The sequence below is a fragment of the Artemia franciscana genome, unplaced genomic scaffold (genome assembly GCF_032884065.1).
Source record: "Artemia franciscana unplaced genomic scaffold, ASM3288406v1 Scaffold_601, whole genome shotgun sequence".
Lineage (NCBI taxonomy): Eukaryota > Metazoa > Arthropoda > Branchiopoda > Anostraca > Artemiidae > Artemia > Artemia franciscana.
In genome coordinates this window covers 53,910-72,804 of record NW_027066312.1, presented here as the reverse complement: position 1 = coordinate 72,804, position 18,895 = coordinate 53,910, and the positions used below count along the sequence as shown (strand labels likewise).

Here is an 18,895-nt window from a genome sequence, read left to right as displayed (position 1 = left end):
TGACATATAGTGATCGTAAATTCTGTCGATCGGTCTGTCTGTCTGTCCCGGTTTTGCTAGTTTAGGCACTTCCAGTTAAGCTAGGACGATGAAATTTGGCAGGCGTATCAGAAGCCAGACCAGATTAAATTAGAAATTGTCGTTTCCTCGATTCGGTATTCTGGAGGGGAGTGAGGGGACGTTAAACTAGAAAAACTAGAAAAAAATGAGGTATTTTAACTTCGAACGGATGATCGAATCTTAATGAGATTTGATGCTTGGAAGGGTATCGTGTCTCAGTGCTCTTATTTTAATTCCCAACCGGATCCGGTAAGATTGGGGGGGGGGACCGAAAATCTTGGAAAACGCTTAGAGTGGAGGGATTGGGATGAAACTTGGTGGGAAAAATAAGCACAAATCCTAGATACGTGATTGACATAACTGGTTCGGATCTACTCTCTTTGGGGGAGTTTAGGAGAGAGGTTTAATTCTAAAAAATTAGAAAAAATGAGGTATTTTTAACTTACGAAGGAGTGATCGGATCTTAATGAAATTTGATATTTAGAAGGATCTTGTTCTTTAAAACTCTCCAGATCCGGCGACATTAGGGGATGCTGAAGGGGGAAACCAGAATTTTCGGAAAACGTGAAAATCGAGGTATCTTACGAATGGGTGATCGGATCTTAATGAAACTTATACATGTATAGAACTATATATATATATATATATATATATATATATATATATAGAACTATAATAAAACTATACATATTTAGAAGAATCTTATGTCTCAGATGCTCCATTTTCAATTCGAATCGGATCCGGGTACATAGAGGGTTTGGTGGGGGAGCGGAAATCTTGGAAACCAGAAATCTTGGAAAACGCTTAGAGTGGAGAGATTGGGATCAAACTTGATGGGAAGGATAAGTAGACCTACAAGCTATAGGTAGGCGATTGACATAATTGGAATGGCTCCGTTTTCTTTGGAGGAGCTTGAGGTTGTTAATTTGAAAAAATTAGAAAATTGAGGTATTTTTAACATAAGAACGGATGACCGGATCTTAATGAAATTTCATATTTAGAAGGAACTCATGTCTCAGAACTTTTATTTGAAATTTCGACCAGATCTGTTGACATTGGGGGGAGTTGGAGGGGGAAACCGGAAATCTTGGAAAACGCTTAGAGTGGAGATATCGGGATGAAACTTGGTGGGTAGAATGAGCAAATGTCGTAGATTCGTGAATGATGTAACCGGACTGGATTGGCTCTCTTTAGGGGAGTTAGGGGGTGGGGTTCAGTGCTTTGGCGAGTTTGGTGCTTCTGGACGCGCTAGGACGATAGAAATTGGTTTGCGTGTCCGGGAGCTGCACAAATTGAATTGATGAAGCTGTTTTCCCGGATTCGACCATCTGGGGGACTGAAGGGAGAGGAAAAATTAGAAAAATTGAGGTATTTTTAACTTACGAGTGGGTTATTGGATCTAAATGTATTTTGATATTTAGGAAGACCTCGTGACTCAGAGCTCTTATTTTAAATACTGACCAGCATTAAGCCTCTGACTTTCCTTTTAAATCAATCTATTGATTCTTAGAATTTTGCTACAGCTCATGTCATATGAGCTCTTGGCAATTCCGATTTCGTCACAAGTGCCATATGAGCTCTCAGCTTTCCTTTTTTATTTTTTTAAGGGGGGGGGACTTTTTGTCATTTCGAAAGAACATTTTATGCTTGAATTTTCAGTGGGAGGAAGGAATTTTCTGTAGAGGAGGTGCCGGATTTTTCGACATTATTTAAAAATGATCAGAAATTAAATTAGGAAAAGTTTGTTTCAACTGAAAGTAAGGAGCAATACCATAAATTTAAACGAACAAAAAATATTGTGTATAGGAAAAAGATTGGCCCTCCTCAAAACCTCGTTCTTAACGCTAAATTTTGACTTTGTGTCCGAATTCTTTAAGAACGACTCTTAAAACACAACGACCGTTTAATTAGAATAATAAAGCTCTTAAAGTTCTATAAAACACTTTAGTAAGTATAAAGAGTCTGCAACCAGACTTGAATTAAAATGGAATAGTTGTGTTGAGGTTTTTCAGGTTCAGCACGCTCGGTTCTTCCATTATAATGGAAAACATAAACGGGGTCGAGGCCGAAGGCCTCGACCGAGTCCGTTGATTTTGAATTAAAATGGAATAGTTGTGTTGAGGTTCTTTCAGGTTCAGTACGCTCGGTTCTTCCATTATAATGGAAAATTTCCCAATATATTTATACTTATTAAAGTGTGTAAGTATCTTGAGGAAGGGTAACCATTTTCATAAATGTAATAATTTCTGCTCGTTTCAAGTTTTGATAATGCTCCTTACTCTCAGTTGAAAAAAAAATTTATTTAATAATATTCTAAACAGATAAAAATAGATCTCGCCATTAAAAGTATATGATATAGATATACTATATGTGTCCTATCCTACAAAAAAAAACGTGGGGTATCCTGGTGCCTTTAGGCTATCAGGATATTTAGGATATTAGGCAATTATAATGTTTGGCTACTTAGGCTATATTTATGATATCTTTAATGTTTACTAAAAGTCTCTGAGACTGAGGTTAAACTCAGAAACTGAGGATAGACGAGCAAAAGCACCAAACTGATTGATATCATAATAATATTTCAATTGGATGTCTGCAAGTTTTCTTGGAAAAATTTATTAATGACAGGCAAGTAGAAAAAAATTATTCTTAAATTAAACTCTAATTTTCACGTTGGGTGAGATTTTCTGAGGTACTCTAAATTTTCTATTTTTTTCTAATAGCTTTGGTGAATCAGACCGTCTTGACTCAGTTTTCGTTTGATTATTATTATCTTCAATTAAGAATCTATTATATTGCTCATTATAGATTTAGTTTATCTCACTCATTACAATTTGCCTTAATTCAAATATAGGGCGTCAATTTTAGCAACATCAAAGAACTCTTGGACGTTGGATGCTAAAAATCTCATTTTGCAAGTCTGAGCTTCGGCTAACAGTCTCAAAGACAGAGGGTTAATTTGCAAATTTGATAGAAGATCTTAGATGTTTCAACAGTTCGAAAAGCTAACCAGAGGTTAGCTCGAAACAAAAGAAACCTATGCTCGCTTACTAATCAAATTGTGAAGCAAATTGCGAAGGTATCTAATCAGTGCACGTACGACGTAAGTGTGCATCTTGTGTCCACAAGGATTTCAATCAAGGCAGTTAGCACAACTGGAAAATTCAAAGCTGTCAAAATATTCAATGAGACAAAATATTCATTTTACTGAAAAATAAAATCTTTTCCCTTGTATCTGAGGTAAATCAAGGGTTAATTCTCAAGATTTGAAAATATCCAAAAAATAATCTCTTAAAATAATTTTTGGGCTATCTTTCATATGGAGAAGATTTGCCAAAACTGCTTCACTTCATTTAAATCAAAAGGTCATCTGTTCTATTGAATGTTTTTAACTACAGTTATTCTGCACATCTTAAAGTAAAAAAACAAAATGTTTCCTTGACATGTTTTATTCTCAACAGACCCAATTCTAGGCTTATACCAATTAATTTCTAACGAAGATTCTTAAACCATTGGCCTTCTATGATATAAAGGAGAAACAATCAAAAGTGTTTTTTAGGGCCAAACGAAAATACTGAAAAAAGACACAAAAACACATGATGGCAGATCAAACTTTTGAATTTTGTGCAAATCGTGGATATTGGTGAATAACTTGCTTTACGATTGTCAGGTATTTGGTTTTAATCCTTCTAATTTTGCTTTTATTGAATTTTCTTTTTTCATTGGTCTTTATTGTTTGTTTTTTTTTACACTGAGTCTCACCTTTTTTTTTTTTTTTTTTTTTTTTGCATTTTCCTTAAATAATTTTTTTTGTTCGGAAGATGAGAGGCGATTGTCCTCTGGAAATATTCCATTTGCGTGTTTTTTTTAGTATTTTCCTTTGACCTCAAAAAAACATTTTTGATGATCGTTTCTTTGATCCATTTTTGATCGTTTTAGATATATAATATCTGACAAAGCGCCCCTTTCTTAACTTAGCTTCTACCATGTGTCAATTCTCTCTTTTTTTCTAATTTTGATCCTGTACCTTATTTTCAGTTGTTTTTAATTCTATCTGGTTTTGATTATGCAATTTTTGCGAATAGAGTATATTTATTTCAATTTGTTTTCACAAGCTACTCTGACAGAACTTTCTGAAGAAATAGAAGAAAAGCCAAGTGCTGGAGAGCTTACTTATATCAAAGAAAGTGAGAATGAAAGTGAAAGTGAGTCCGAAGATGAAGAGTCGAAAGTAGAAACAGCTGTCAGAAAAGATAGTGTAGAAGCTCTCAAGAAGAAGGTTTTGATGCTAGAAAGGAAAATTAAGGAAGTGAGTAAAAATAGTTATTATTGTGAATTAAATAAATAAATAATTTATTAAATAATAGTTATATTACAATATTTCGCTCATTATTTATATAAGATTTTCAATAATTATTTATATAATATAAATAATACACTGTTAAATAAAAAACATAATACTTATTTAATTCCCATCATGGGACGTTTTGAGGCCGCTTCTTTCAAAATTTTGGATCAGTGCTGGATATGCTGTTTGGTCAGGCACGGTTCTGGATAGTTGGGTGATATGTTGCCTATCAAAGTTGTTAATCCTCTCTTACGAGGTCTTCCATCGTCGAAGCCCTTGGTCAACGCCCTTCAACACGCCCATCGAGCGAGATCTTGGGTTGTCGAATGGATTCCATTCTCTTGACGTGTCCAAACCGGCGTAGTTGTTGTCTATTAACTTTGTTTAGGTGGTTTGTTTTGTCTAGTGATTTTACTCTTCTACGGACTTCTTCATTTGTGACACGGTCAATGTATTTAATCTTTGCTATCCGGTGTAGGCATCTCATTTTGAATACAAGAAGGATTCGCTAGTCTTCATCTTTTATTGTCCATGTTTCACACCTATACAGAGCAATGGGTATGATCAGACTGTTAAAAAGATGAGGTTTCAGATGACGACTAAAAAGATGAGGTTTGAGAAGACGATTTCCATAAATTTGTTAGTCTTCTTAAACTAGATCTGGCTAGGGCAAGGCAGCGTTTAATGTCGGTAGTGTGGCATTATCAGCCGTTAATAAACTACCGAGATAAAGAAATCGGTTGATTGTTTCTACTTGCTCCCCATCAGTTATTACAGAGGGGGGGAGGATAGCAATAGCATGCACCTGGTCTTTGTATGATGTAAACATGACTTATGTCTTGTTTTTATTAATCTACATCCTAAACGAATTCGTTGCTTTCGAAATGTTTTCTTCCCGTCTTTGGAGATTTTGGGGGGTCGTGGCTAGCTGGTCGGCATCATCAGCGTGCGCTAGTTTGTAGACTAGGATCTCACCTATTTTCGCCCCACACCCAATGGGTGTCAGGGCGAGAATAGCATGCAGGATTAGGTTGAACAGACATGGGGATATTATGCATCCCTGGACGATTTTAGAAGTTGTTGAGAATTTATTACAGGCCATCTTTTGTCAGAATTTGGCATGAACTTTTTGTACATGTCCTCAGCGATTTTGACGATTTCGTCTGAGACACCATAGTGTTTTAAAATATGCCAAAGACCTTTCCTCCATATGATGTCTAAAGCCTGTCGGAAATCAACGTATTGTTTATAGAGCTCTCTTTTAAACTCAATGTTGCGTTCCATCAGCTGGCACACAGTAAAGATTTGGTCAATAGTAGATCGTCTTGGTCGAAACCCAGGCTGATACTCGTCGATAACATGAGCGGTGATCGCTTGTATTCTCCGGAAGACCATCTTAGTCAGGATTTTTTTTTTTTCTTTCTTTTTTTTTTTGCTTGAGGTTCTTTTAGGCTGACCTTGTTTGATCTTTAAATTCTGGCATTATTTTACTGAATTGAATTTTTTAATTTATTTAATTCAACTTTAGTTACAAAATCTTATGAATTAAACTAGTTTCATTTCTCGTCTTACATTCTGACTAAATCGACAGCGGTAACAGTGCATTTCAGCCCTTGATGTGGTCTTGCTATCCCCTATTATCGGTAGAGGGCTACTTCACCAAATTTTGAATATTAAAGCTCCACGTGATGGGCTTATTTAAACCTAGGGGCTATTTTGTATCCTGTAAGGTGCATCTGAGTGTCTCAAGACTTTTTTGAAGACATCACAAATTCTACTTTCTGTTAGATGGGTGAGCAGTGATTCATAAAACAATACTGGTCGTATTTTATTTACTAAACTTGCCTTATTCTATTAAAGCCTTGTTTACTCCTACAAACAGACCAGATTTTTCTGAGAACAAAGAAGAACAGCCTTTGTAATAGACCCCGACAACGCACCGCTAGTGAAAGACGTGCCTTTATCGAGAAATATTTTCGCGGTTTGCCGGTTTGCCACCTGTACCGTTGACGCGCCAATGTACCGCCTGTATCTGTATTTACCCTTATCTGTATTTACCCTTACGTATCTATCTGTATTTACCCTTACGTTTTTACAGTAACCTGTTGATTTCGGTGTACTAAGTAACCTAGCGTGCTACATAACTTTGTAAAAGTTTATTGACATTGAATTCTTAGAGCTTAGAAACAGAGTAGGCAGCGGCGTAATTAGGGGGGAACGCCCCCAGAGCCTCCCAGGCCTCCCAGAAATTTGGGATGTTCTTTTAAAAAGTTTATTCTATCCCTTACTGCAATCCTCTTGATTTCTTACAGCATAGTTTGATAATTTATTCGAAATGGTTTGCAGCAATAAATATTTTCCCTTTACAGATCTTATTTTGCTTTTGTACCTCTATTATTTTTTACTTTTAAGACATATCTTACATCATGAACCATAATTTGTCATTTCCTCAGTTTTTCCATCCCTGTATTTCATTGTAAAAAACTTTCTAAATTTATTTGAATCTTGGACTAAGCTTTCCATCTTTCAAGTGACTCAGTGTGCCATGAAGTAGTAAAATATTTGGAATGTAGAGGATTACAAAATTTCTTTTTCCGTAAAAATTATCTTCCTTCTTAAAACGACCCCACACTGTCGTGTATCAACAAAAGATTTGAACGGCCAGAACCTATGATAGTATTGAAAAAGCCACATCCGTTTTGATTTGTTCTGAAGTTTGTGTATTAAAAACTGGGGGGATAATACCTTCAGTCGTTATTTTGTTTTAAAATGCAGATGAAAACTTGACCTCAGATCAACGATTCTAAGTTAAGATCATTTTTAACAAGCCGAGAGAAAAAATTATATTCTTGAACTCTTGCAACCAAGGCCATGTTTTGGTTAATTTGTTTTATTGCTCACTTTTCAACTTTGATGAAAAAAGATGAAAATTAATTGGGTCGAAGTAATGCAAAAGCAGTTTGAAAAGCAAATAACTTATTTTAGGTCAGGAAAAATTTTTACTCTCTCAGTTTGAATTTGGCCGATTCGGAGAAACTATGAAAATGCATGTTAACGAATTTGTCATTTTACCATTTTTGTTCCAGAAAATTCACTTGGATTTCGAAAAAAAGAGAGGAATGTGATTAAAATCTTGTGCAAAATTCAGCCAGATTCTCAACCTTTTCAAATTTGCGGGATGACTATAGATTTTGATTGGGCCTTAACAATATTTAATAGCTAAACATATCACTACCAGACTTCCTTCCCAGAATTAATAAATTATACTAATAAATTTTGGATTTTCTCTGCCGGATCTTTGAGTTGGTATAGTAATCAGATTAAAATTTTGGACCTTCTGAGATTCTGCTGTAACTATTCTTTTTTTTCTCTCTCTGATTCGGTGTAATTTTAGAGTTTTGATTTAGATTTTACCGAATCTAAAAAATTGCCCCCCCGCCCCCTTTGCGACGCCCCTGCCTGATAGAATGGAGACGGAAAATATCATTCATTTGCTTTTACGTGCATTGGGACTTTCATTGTTAAATTTTGTCTCAGCTGAGGTCTCCAAACAAGGTCTAATGTAACTGCTATGAGGTATTTGCAAGACTTTTTGTCTATTGTTTTTCTTCCACTTCTCTCAAACGAACTGAGTCCTTAGTATCTTTTGTGTTCTGTGGCACACGAAGAACAAAACTGCTTCAGCGTTATGACACACACTGGCTTAAAAGATATGATACTGTGATCACTGGGCTTCATTGAGTACAACAAAAACACAGTGAAACACAATGAAAACACAGACATTGAGGGAAGCGAACGCTACCGTTTATTGAATAGGAAGCGATTAAAAAGTGTGAAAAAAGACTCTTGATAATACAGATTTTTAAAATTGTTGTTTTGTCGTGTTTTCCACAAATTTACATGTGTCATTGTGTAGTACACGCCCTTGGAGTTCTACAGGGCTCTTACAGACTCTTGTTTATTTGAATTCAAACGATACATCACTTGGGGTGTTTTGAAAAGATTCGAAACTCGTTCCTAATAAGAAAATCAGTGTTAGCTGGCAGCAAGCTACCGGAGAAAATCAATGGCGTGTCACAGCTTGCCACTGTTTTCCCTAAAAATCAGCTATTCGCCGCCGGAAAGAAAACCGACATGGTGTCGGGGTCTACTTCTTAATGTAATTTGTTTTAGAGAAAGCTGTTGTTTTTCTTTTTTTTTGTTTTTTTTTCTTAAAATGATGCTAATGGATATGACCAGGATATGATCTTTATGCAGACCTTAAAAACCAATAACTATTTTCCCTAGATAAAAGGTCCTTTATGGGATATATAACCATAAATGGTGGCCACAAAGTAATATATAAATTTGTCCTTATAATTGACTTTTCAAATAATTCGTGGTAACGAACTGTAAGTAAGGAGTGGCTCAGCTCAATCATAACTGACACTTTTAAAAACAGAATTTTGTTAACAATATATACATGAAATGAAGTGGTTTTTCATATTTATTCAAAATATACTACGTTTATTAGGTTTAATGTTACCCATAAAAAACTACGAACCCAGAAAATTTACCCAATTTTCGAAAAAAGGGGAAAACACCCTGTGCAAATCAAGTTATCTTAATGAAAATCACACCGTCAGATTCAGCATACCTGAGAATTCTGCTGTAGATGCTTCTACATACATGAATGTGGAATTTTGCTTTTTTTTCGCTAGAAGAAGGATCACGGATGCATTTTCACTTTTTTCTTTCTTTTTTATATCCCAAAAGATTGGAGGGTATTTATCCTCCATACCATGCGCCTTTTTTTCAAGAGACATCTAGTCATGATTTTAAGATTGCAATTAGATTCAACATAGTTGATAGTTCCAATAACTATGTCTTTGCGGTATAAGTTCCCATAGTCCCTGGTGAAAGGGCTGTAAGTTACGCAATTTTCGCATTGTTCACATAGTCTGGTCCTATTTATTACTGGAGAGTTAAGCAGACTTTACGAGAGTATCTTCTGTGATGATGATTTTCCAAAATAGTGTTTTCCGTGGGGAGGAGATTTTCCATATTGTAATTTTTCAGGGGAAATTTTACACGAGAAGGAAGAAGGCAATATTCTGTCATGATTTGAAAAAGATCAGAAACAATAAAAAAAATCAACTGAAAGTAAGGAGTAACTTTAAAGCTTAAATCGGACAGAAACTATTCTATGTATGAGAGGGGCCGCTCCATCCTCAACCCCCACTCTTTACGCGAAAGTTTTAATGTTTTGTCAAAAATTTTCAAGAAAGACAGCTCCCTTCATATATGGAATAGTTTGTTTTTTTAATCGTAAATATATTGGTATATTTTTCGAAGACCGTATTGCCTTTCTATGACGAAGAAATAGTAGTTGAAATAGGGATAAGTCTTTTACTAACAGTGAAAATAAATACAAATCATTGAGTTTAACAATTTAGTTTGTCTGCTGATGACGATCACTTACATTTGATCAAAATATACAGAACTTTTGTATCTATTTTCACTGTCTAGTAAAAGGAATTATCCTTATGTCAGGTTTTATTTGTTTCTTAATATATTGACTTGGTTTTGCTTATTTTAGATGGAAGAAGAAAACGAAAACCTTGAAATTGACTTAAGAGAAGAGATTAGCAAAGAATATGAGGATATATTCGCTCAACGAGAAAAAGCCTTCACAGAATATGTGGAAGAGGTAAGTTCAATTTGAGTGTAGAGTACAGCTTAACCATAAAGCCCCATTCACAAAGATATTTTAGCTAGGTATGCAATATATAAGCTTAATAATTATCGACTTGTCATAATTTGCTTTTTCTTGTGCGAGCAGTCCTAAATGGGAGCCGGTGTCTACCCCTCCCCGGAAAATACCCCCTGGAAAATACCCGCCCACCGAAAATACTCCAAGTGATTTGTCTAAATTGATGGTCTCTAGACACTGATTTGTAAATAAGCAGGCATGAGAACGTTTGACCACATGGGTTGAGTTTTGACCTCCTATAAAAAGTTCTATAAAATGAATGGTTTTGTTTATCGTATTTGCGAAAAGTGCATTGGCTTTATATTTTAACAACACACTGCAATACTATTAACTAGAACATCTAAGTAAACATGAGCGTAAAGATAAATCTCGATCGGCATCGTTGTACAGAGCGAAATTGAAAACTATAGACAGTTTGCCTTGATATTGGGTAGTCATGCAATTCTACCTCCTCATAAAATTGCATATTTGATAGTATTAATAAATGGAAACAGTTTTTTGTAATTTATTTGAATTCTTCTACCTACGTTGACTAAAGTACAAAAATATGAAAGTGAAATTAATGTTTGAAAGTATATTTGTATGTATGTGAGGTATGTATGTATATATGATAATTATTCTTTATGGTTGATTGTGTTTGGCTATGCTGTTTAACCTATGTGATTGTATGGATGAGTAAGGTTAAGGCCTCATTCAAGTGCTGGTCTATATTAATCACTAATTTAGGAAAACAGTCTTCCTTTTCTCCTTCTGTCTCTTTTTTTTTTATGTGTTTGTGCTGTTGCATTGATGATTTCTCTTTTCATGATATATATATATATATATATATATATATATATATATATATATATATATATATATATATATATATATATATATATATATATATATATATATATATATATATATATTCTAAAAACAAAGAAATATATCTTTAAAAATCTGGAATAGTCAACAATTCAGTTTTTTTTTTGAAAAATAACTCTAATTGCATTTAATGCGGTTTTGGTAGTACTGCGGTTTGGGTAGTACCCAATTAAAAAAAAAGGTACTTGGCTTTAGATCAGCAAAAAGGCAGGTAAAAATATTAGGGACCAAATAGGTTAAGAGAGTTCTTGCACGAATCGACGGATTGTTACTAATTGAATTATTGCCGAAGGAGAGTGTTGGTAATTTAAAAATTATGTTTTGCCTAATTGTTTTAACACTCCAGTGTGGCAACACTGACGGAAATATGATACTATCCTATAAACTTCATAATTTTGAAGCAACCCAAAGTATTTTAGCAATTTGTCCTTTTCATGTGCGAATAGTCGCAAGGGTCCAGGGCTCAAAAAAGGTTTTTAATTTGATGTCCTTGGTTCTGAAATTCTTTTTCACTTGGTTATATATTTGGCCTTCGTATTCATTGGTTTTTTGTCTTTTTATGCATTGAAATGTGCTAAATCCATCCAACATTTGTCTTTTTCTTCTTCTTTTTGTTGAAAATATTTTAATTGTTGAAAAGTCTTTTTGTTGAAAATATTTATATTAATTTGTTGAAAATAATTTTGTTGAAAAGTCTGTTTCTGGGGACCCAGTTTTTTTTGCTCGGTTTTGTTTTTGTTATATTTAGTGTAAAATAAATGATGATGATCAGCTAAATAATTGTTTTTCATCTTCGAAGATAATTTAGAAAACGTAGAGAAACCCCCTAGCTGAATTTCGCCTTATATTTTTTTGCTTAATATCTTTTTTTGTATTAATTTGTGTTGATGTTGTTTTGTTGTATTTTTATGGCACTTGGTATTTACCAAGTGACATATAGCTATCGCAAATACTGTCGGTCTGTCTCGGTTTTGCTAGTTTGGGTACTTCCAGATAAGCTAACACGATGAAATTTGGCAGGTGTATCAAGGACCAAACTAGATTAAATTAGAAGTAGTCCTTTCTCCGATTTGACCATCTGGGGGGAGTGGGGGACGGTTAATTCGGAAAAATTAGAAAAAATGAGGTATTTTTAACTTACGAAAGGGTAATCGGATCTTAATGAAATTTGATATTTAGAAGGATATCGTGTCTTAGAGATATTATTTAAATCCCGACTGGATCTGGTGACATTAGGGGGAGTTTGGGGGGGGGGGGAGGGAAACCTGAAATCTTGGAAAACGCTTAAAGTGGAGGGATTGGGATGAAACTTGGTGGCAAAAATAAGCACAAGTCCTAGATACGTGAGTGACATAACCGGAACGGATCTGCTCTCTTTGGAAGAATGGGGGGGGGGGTTAATTCAGAAAATTAGAAAAATCAGGTATTTTTAACTTGCGAACAAGTGATCGGATTTTAATGAAATTTGATATTTAGAAGGACCTTGTAACTCACGACCTCTTATTCTAAATCCTGGCCGGATTTATTGTCATTGGGAGGAGTAGTTGGGGGAGGAACCAAAAATCTCGGAAAACACTTAGAGTGGAGAGATCGGGATGAAACTTGGTGGGAAAAATAAGCACATGTCCTAGATACGATATTGACATAGCTGGACCGGATCCGCTTTCTTTGGGAGAGTTGGGGGGCACCTAATTCGGTAATTTGGATAAATTAGAAAAAAATTAGGGATTTTTAACTTACGAATGAGTGATAGGATCTTAATAAAATTTAATATTTAGACGGACCTTGTGTCTCAGAGCTCTATTTTAAATCTCGACCGTATCTGGTGGCATCGAGGAGAGTTGGAGAGAGAAAGCGAAATCTTGGAAAACGTTTAGAGTGGAGGGATCGTATGAAGCTCTTGGCTCTTTCGACCTTGTCACAAGTGCCATATGAGCTCTTGGCTCTTTCGACCTCGTCACAAGTGGCACATGAGCTCTTTGCTCTTTCGACTTCGACACTAGTGCCATATGAGCTCTTGGCTCTTTCGACCTCGTCACAAGTGCCATATGAGCTCTTGGCTCTTTAGACCTCGTCACAAGTGCCATATGAGCTCTTGGCTCTTTTGACCTCGTCACAAGTGCCATATGAGCTCTTGGCTCTTTCGACCTCGTCACAAGTGCCATAGGGACTCTTGGCTCTTGTTATTTATGTATTTTTGTATGGTTTTGTTTTAGTATGGTTTAATCAAAACTTTCGTAGGACATTCTAAGTTTAGATCCTAGTAGCGTCAGAAGAAAATCTTAAGTTTTTTTCTTTTTTTCGATTCTCAATGTATTTATGTATAATCTTCATAATCTTCAGCCATATAAATCTTCAAAATAATTAATATTTTAGAAAAAATTTATATTTTGAAAAAAGTTTTTTATTTTTTTTGATCCTTAATGATTTATGTTTTATAAATTTCAAGCTTCAAGAAAGAGCCGAGGAAACAGCAGAAAACCGTTTACGATCGCAGCAGGAATTCATGAAGAAAAGGAGAGAGGATCCTGTAGCTAATGAAAACCTTGTGAAGGAAAATCGAGCGTTGAAGGTATCCCCTCCCTTATTTTTCTTATAATTATTTATCATTCGTCCTTCTTGGGCATAAAGGTTGTCTTTTTTATATTAAAGAGTTTTTAGGTTAAGAGTTTTGTTAATATTTTTGGGTTCCAGATTATAAACAAAAGTTTTTTACTAATTTTTGCTTTTATTGGGATGGATTTGCCAAAGAGTGCGGTAAATAATCCCATCTCGGACGTGACCATATTCCGGGCACAACTGCGACCAGTTCTGAAAATGGTAAAAATTAGTTTTATGGAAGTATTGGTAAGATTGACGCGGCCGCATTTCTGACTATAGCGGAATTTATTGTCCAAGGAGTAGAGTAAATTATCGTATCTCGGACGTGACTGTATTCCCGGCATAATTGCGGTCAGTTTGGACGATCGCAAGCGTCGGTTTTGTGGGAGTAAAATTGATACGATGACATTTCTGACAATGACACAGTTTTTAGCGTGATATTGTAGTATAGTATATTAAAACCTGAATATTTAATATTCAGGTTTTATTAAATTGCAAAAAATTGTTTAGATTCTTAAAACTGTTAAGAGGTTATGGCTATGCAATATTTTCTTTGATCATACTTTTTGCTCTTGTTTCTTTTCTTTTTTTTTTACTCTATCTTTATACTCTTTTTGTGTACATGGATTATAAATACGTTAATTAATGTTAAGTTTCAAAATTCATATAATCCTATAAAATGTCTTAGAACCTGGAAACTGAATGTGTCTTCTTAAAAGTATTTTCAAAAAGGGAAGGTATAGTATAGCTTAGGACAAAAAGGTTTTTTAAAAGGTGAGAATCAAATAGGAAAATCAAATTTATGTAATTAAATTCCGTATTCAATGATCTTTCCAAATGTAATAACCACTTCTGATTTCACTAGGTCCCATATAACTGCATTAAATTTTTGTCATTCCTTGCTGGCACTGCGGAGAGAACTAGACAATTTCCAATGAACTGTCCACAGGATCATATAGGACATTTTTTAAAATTTGGACTTCAAGGGGTTTGGCCCCCCCCATCACCTTCCAAGGTTTTTGTCATATCTGCAAAATAAAAGAAAATATATAAACTTGCAAAAGAAGCAATACATATCCAGGGATATTTATTCTTTTTGCAAGCCCCTCAAAAATTCTTTCGGTAAATTTCATTATATAACTTGGGTGAGAAATCTATAGAAATCTAGTAAATTTAGAATTCTTGAAAGGAAGGGGGACTGTTAGGCCCCAATTCTCCTGCCCCTGCATACGTCCCTGATAAACCCCTTCGAATTTTGAATTGGGAGGAAGGGGGCAAAAAATTCTTTGGTCCTGATAAAAAAGTAAAGCTACGTTTTTTCTTTGTTTATGGCTGTCGCTAACAGGCTTTGCTGCTAGTTTTTAGTAGTAATCGCACATTTCTTATCAACAAAATTTACAGAGACAAAATCAATTGGTAGCACACCAAAAGCGTCGCTTGCGAGGGAGTGTTATTAACAAAAAGAACAAAAAATAAAACAAAAAGCAAAAACAAGTTAATCTATAATAAGTAGAAGGGTGAAATCGTGTACCGAAAAGAAAACTTACATCAATAATTCATGCATAATAAAACAACATAATATCATAATCCCGAAGCATAAACAATTATTATCAAATTTAATTTTATCAATCTCAGTCTGTTTTGAATGTATACTTGCCAAGCGACCCCACACGAAGGTCAGATTTGAAATGACTAATGGATAATTCCTTGGTTCTTGGGACAAGCATATTCCACAGCTTAGCCTCTCTGTAAATAACTGAAAAAGCAGCCCTACCTGAAACTAGGCCAGGAACCTCAATATCTCCACTTGTCCGAGTTCCGTGATAATGGACGTTGGACCTTTCCCGAAATATTCCGGTAAAACAGTCTGGAAGGCACCCATGATAATACTTTTACATAAAAACCAGTGTATAAAAATCACGTAATCCAGCTGTAAGCATCATATTAATTACACTGTATTCATTATTAATTATAAAAATTATATTATATTATTATATTATTATAGTATATTATTAATTATCATATTAATTATACTGTGTTCCTTATACTATATTAATTGACCTGACCAAATTCCGGTTCACTATTCCACAAAATGATCTAATGGTACTATTCTGCAGTATGCGGATTGGGCAAAGTGTTAAGGGGAAAGTACCAAGCCATACAGACGAACAATGCAAAATATACGGATGAATCAGAGAAAAATATAATAACCGTAAAACATTTGAAGGAAAAAAGTGTTTTAACTTACGGATAATCCCTAAATTCCGCGATAGTATTTTACTTATAGCTTTTACATGGTACTTAAATGATAAGTTCTTGTCAATAATAATCCAAATTGTTATTTAGTTGTTTTTTTAGTTAATTAAACTGGTCATTAGTTTTAGCTTGTTTTTAAATATCAGATTATTACGATCTGTTATTTATTTTCCTATAAAACTTTGACAAAATCCACGTGTTTTGGTGTTGCTTTTGCAGTGGGTCATTGCAGACGCTGCAAACTCTAGCGATAGGCTGTATGAAAACAAAAGGAAAAATCGCTTGGATTTGCGACCAGATTCTGATGAAGCACTGTAGTATCAACCGACAAATTTCCATGCATTTTATGTAATAAGCGGTGAGGTTCTCGGTGCAGTGAATTGATGGTTTTGTGGACATTCAGGTATGACTTGATGAGGGATATACCCAAATTAATCAAAGTCTGTCTTTACTACATATCTTTTACGCTTTCTGGTAGCGTTGACGAGTATTCGAGTATTCAAAGGCCATCGCTGAGCTCGACAACTTAGTGAATTTTTACCAGTGGTCATTCATCTTCTTCAAGACTGGGAGACATAACATCTGCTTTTTCACCATGAATACTATCCTCTATCTCCTCTATCACTTTCAGTATAGTTTCATAAACATCTTCATGTTTGTTAGATGGTAGGTATTTTCACTCTGTCGTCATCTTTAAGATCAGGAGCATTCTGATCTCTTCCTAGTAATTTGAGGATCTACTCCTTGGATAGATGTCTCTGCCTCTGCCTATACTAATTTGAACCCTAGCAACAGAAAGGTGAATTAGTAATTACACTACTTGCTTATAATGAGTGCTCAGAAATGATCTGCTGGGGATCAGATTAAGCCATGAAGTCCAGGTCAATGATTTTGATTTCGCAGACGAGATAGTAGTAGACGAGTAGACGAGTTAGAGTTAAGAAAAAAGCAGCTTCATGAATTACTAGACGAGATCTTAAGGTGAGAGCAAACCATCTTAACCTACTAGTGGTAGAAAACCAAATGCAGAGAAAAGCAAGTACAGCAATTGACTCTCCTCTGTCTGTAAATGTGGCAACTAAGATGTTGAACAAATTATCCAGTTCAAATACCTTGAAAGTATCATCGAGAACACAGCTCGACAGTGAGAGAAATACTCACCAGAATATGATAGGCAAATGGTGCCTTTAGCATCCTACATCAAGTTCGGAGATCTCAGAGATTTTCTCTGCACCTGAAGCCACGCCTTTTCAAACGCAATTTAATGCCATTAGATTATATAAGTTATTTATTTCGAAAGAAACTCTAACATAAGCCCTCAAAGGGCCGAATTCGGACTTTTGAGTCGACAAATCACATGGTTGCCCTAAAACTGGCAAAAATTCGAAAAACAACAATGAAAAAGAAAATTTGTAATGAATAATCATTTATAAGTTAAACTGTAATAAGTCAATTCAAAATTTAAAAAGATAAAAACTGGTAAAGCTAAACTTAAACAAATACAAGTCAGAAAAAGAATTCAGAGGGACATTAAAAAAGCGGAAGGGGGGGGAATATATATATATATATATATATATATATATATATATATATATATATATATATATATATATATATATATATATATATATATATATATATTAAAAGGAAACTAAAAAAGTGCCAATAATTTAACTGCATACTGCATACTATCAATAAAAGAGCTAAAAAGATAAAAAGTGGTCAAAAGGGGAGAGGGGGTCAAAAATAATGAATAAACACAAAAAAGAGAACGGAATATAAAATATATTATAGTTAAAAGGGAAACTAAAAAAAGAGGGGGTGAAACAAGCAAATAGGTGCAACAAGCTGGGTAGCACCATCAGCCAATAAACAAAGAGAGAAGAGAAAGGAGAGTTAGTGGAATATTTTATAAATTTTTTCTGTGATGAAGGGAATAAAAGTTTACTTTTATCTGGAATTAATGCAGCGAATGGGGACAAAATAACGATGAGCTCATAAACAGCTAGAAGTGGCCGTAATCTGGATTGGGAGTGACGTTTGGGGAAAAGACTTGCCGTCCAAGGGTTTATTAATGTATATTTTGCAAAAGAGGCACAACGTAATCTTCCTTCATTCAAGGGTTTCCAAACTAGCGTTTTTAGGAGTGGAAAGGCACCTTGCCTTCTTTGAAAATTATTCGCAAGGTTCTTTTTTGGATTGATTCTACTTTTTCCGATTCTTCGCGAGAGATACCAAGGTGCTAAATTTGACAAGCATATTCGAGATATGGGCCGACAAAAGACCTGTAAATCCTTAAGGAGTGGGAAACGGGGACGCTAAATTTATTTAGAAGCTTACATAGGGCGATAGAAACATTAGCTCTATGGATGATGTCTTTAGCACTTTAAATTTGAAGAAAATGTGACGCCAAGTAGTTTAAATGAGGACACAGAAGTTTCAGGAGGGATAGAATTAAGAAAACAGAGCGAGGATTTGAGGAAACAAATCGGCATTATCATGGACTTAAAGGGGTTTACTGTCATGTCTAAATCCAAGGCCTCATCTACAATTTCATTGAGGATACTCATGGGTCGCTTATTAAATTCCTGAAGCAAGTTTCAACAACCGTTAGGTCATCAACAAATTTCCATCGGTCATGAAATTCCTTCGCGAGGCTGTTAACCATGACTGAAAAGAGGAGGGGACCTAGGACAGTACCTTGGGGTATACCATTGTAGACAAGGAGAGGATTTGAATAATGATTCTGCTATTTGACACCCTGCGAACTATTTGTTAAGAAGGTGGCAACCAATTTCACCAGTATTGAACTCGCTGACAAGTTTCTCAATTAAAATAATGTGGTTAAGAAAAGCAAACTCATTCTGAAGGTCAATGGAAATTAAATTAAGCCAGGAATTAATCTTTTTGAGGATTTTCTCGACGTGATCAATAAGAGAAACGAGGTAGTGGGAAATAGAAGTGGATTTTATGTTGCCAAATTGAATCAGGCCGGTAAGAGGTAAGATTTT

General features: G+C 34.9%; 1 protein-coding gene across 1 annotated transcript in view; it reads left to right on the top strand.

Annotated features, from left to right (window-relative positions):
• The window catches only part of LOC136043439 (kinesin-like protein KIF20B), an 82,915-nt gene that overhangs the window by 48,529 nt on the left and 15,491 nt on the right, over positions 1-18,895 (top strand). Inside the window, exons 5-7 of the mRNA XM_065728356.1 lie at positions 4,176-4,369; positions 9,987-10,097; positions 13,477-13,599. Of these exons, the coding sequence (XP_065584428.1) occupies positions 4,176-4,369; positions 9,987-10,097; positions 13,477-13,599 (428 nt within the window). The remainder of the gene's footprint in view (positions 1-4,175; positions 4,370-9,986; positions 10,098-13,476; positions 13,600-18,895) is intronic.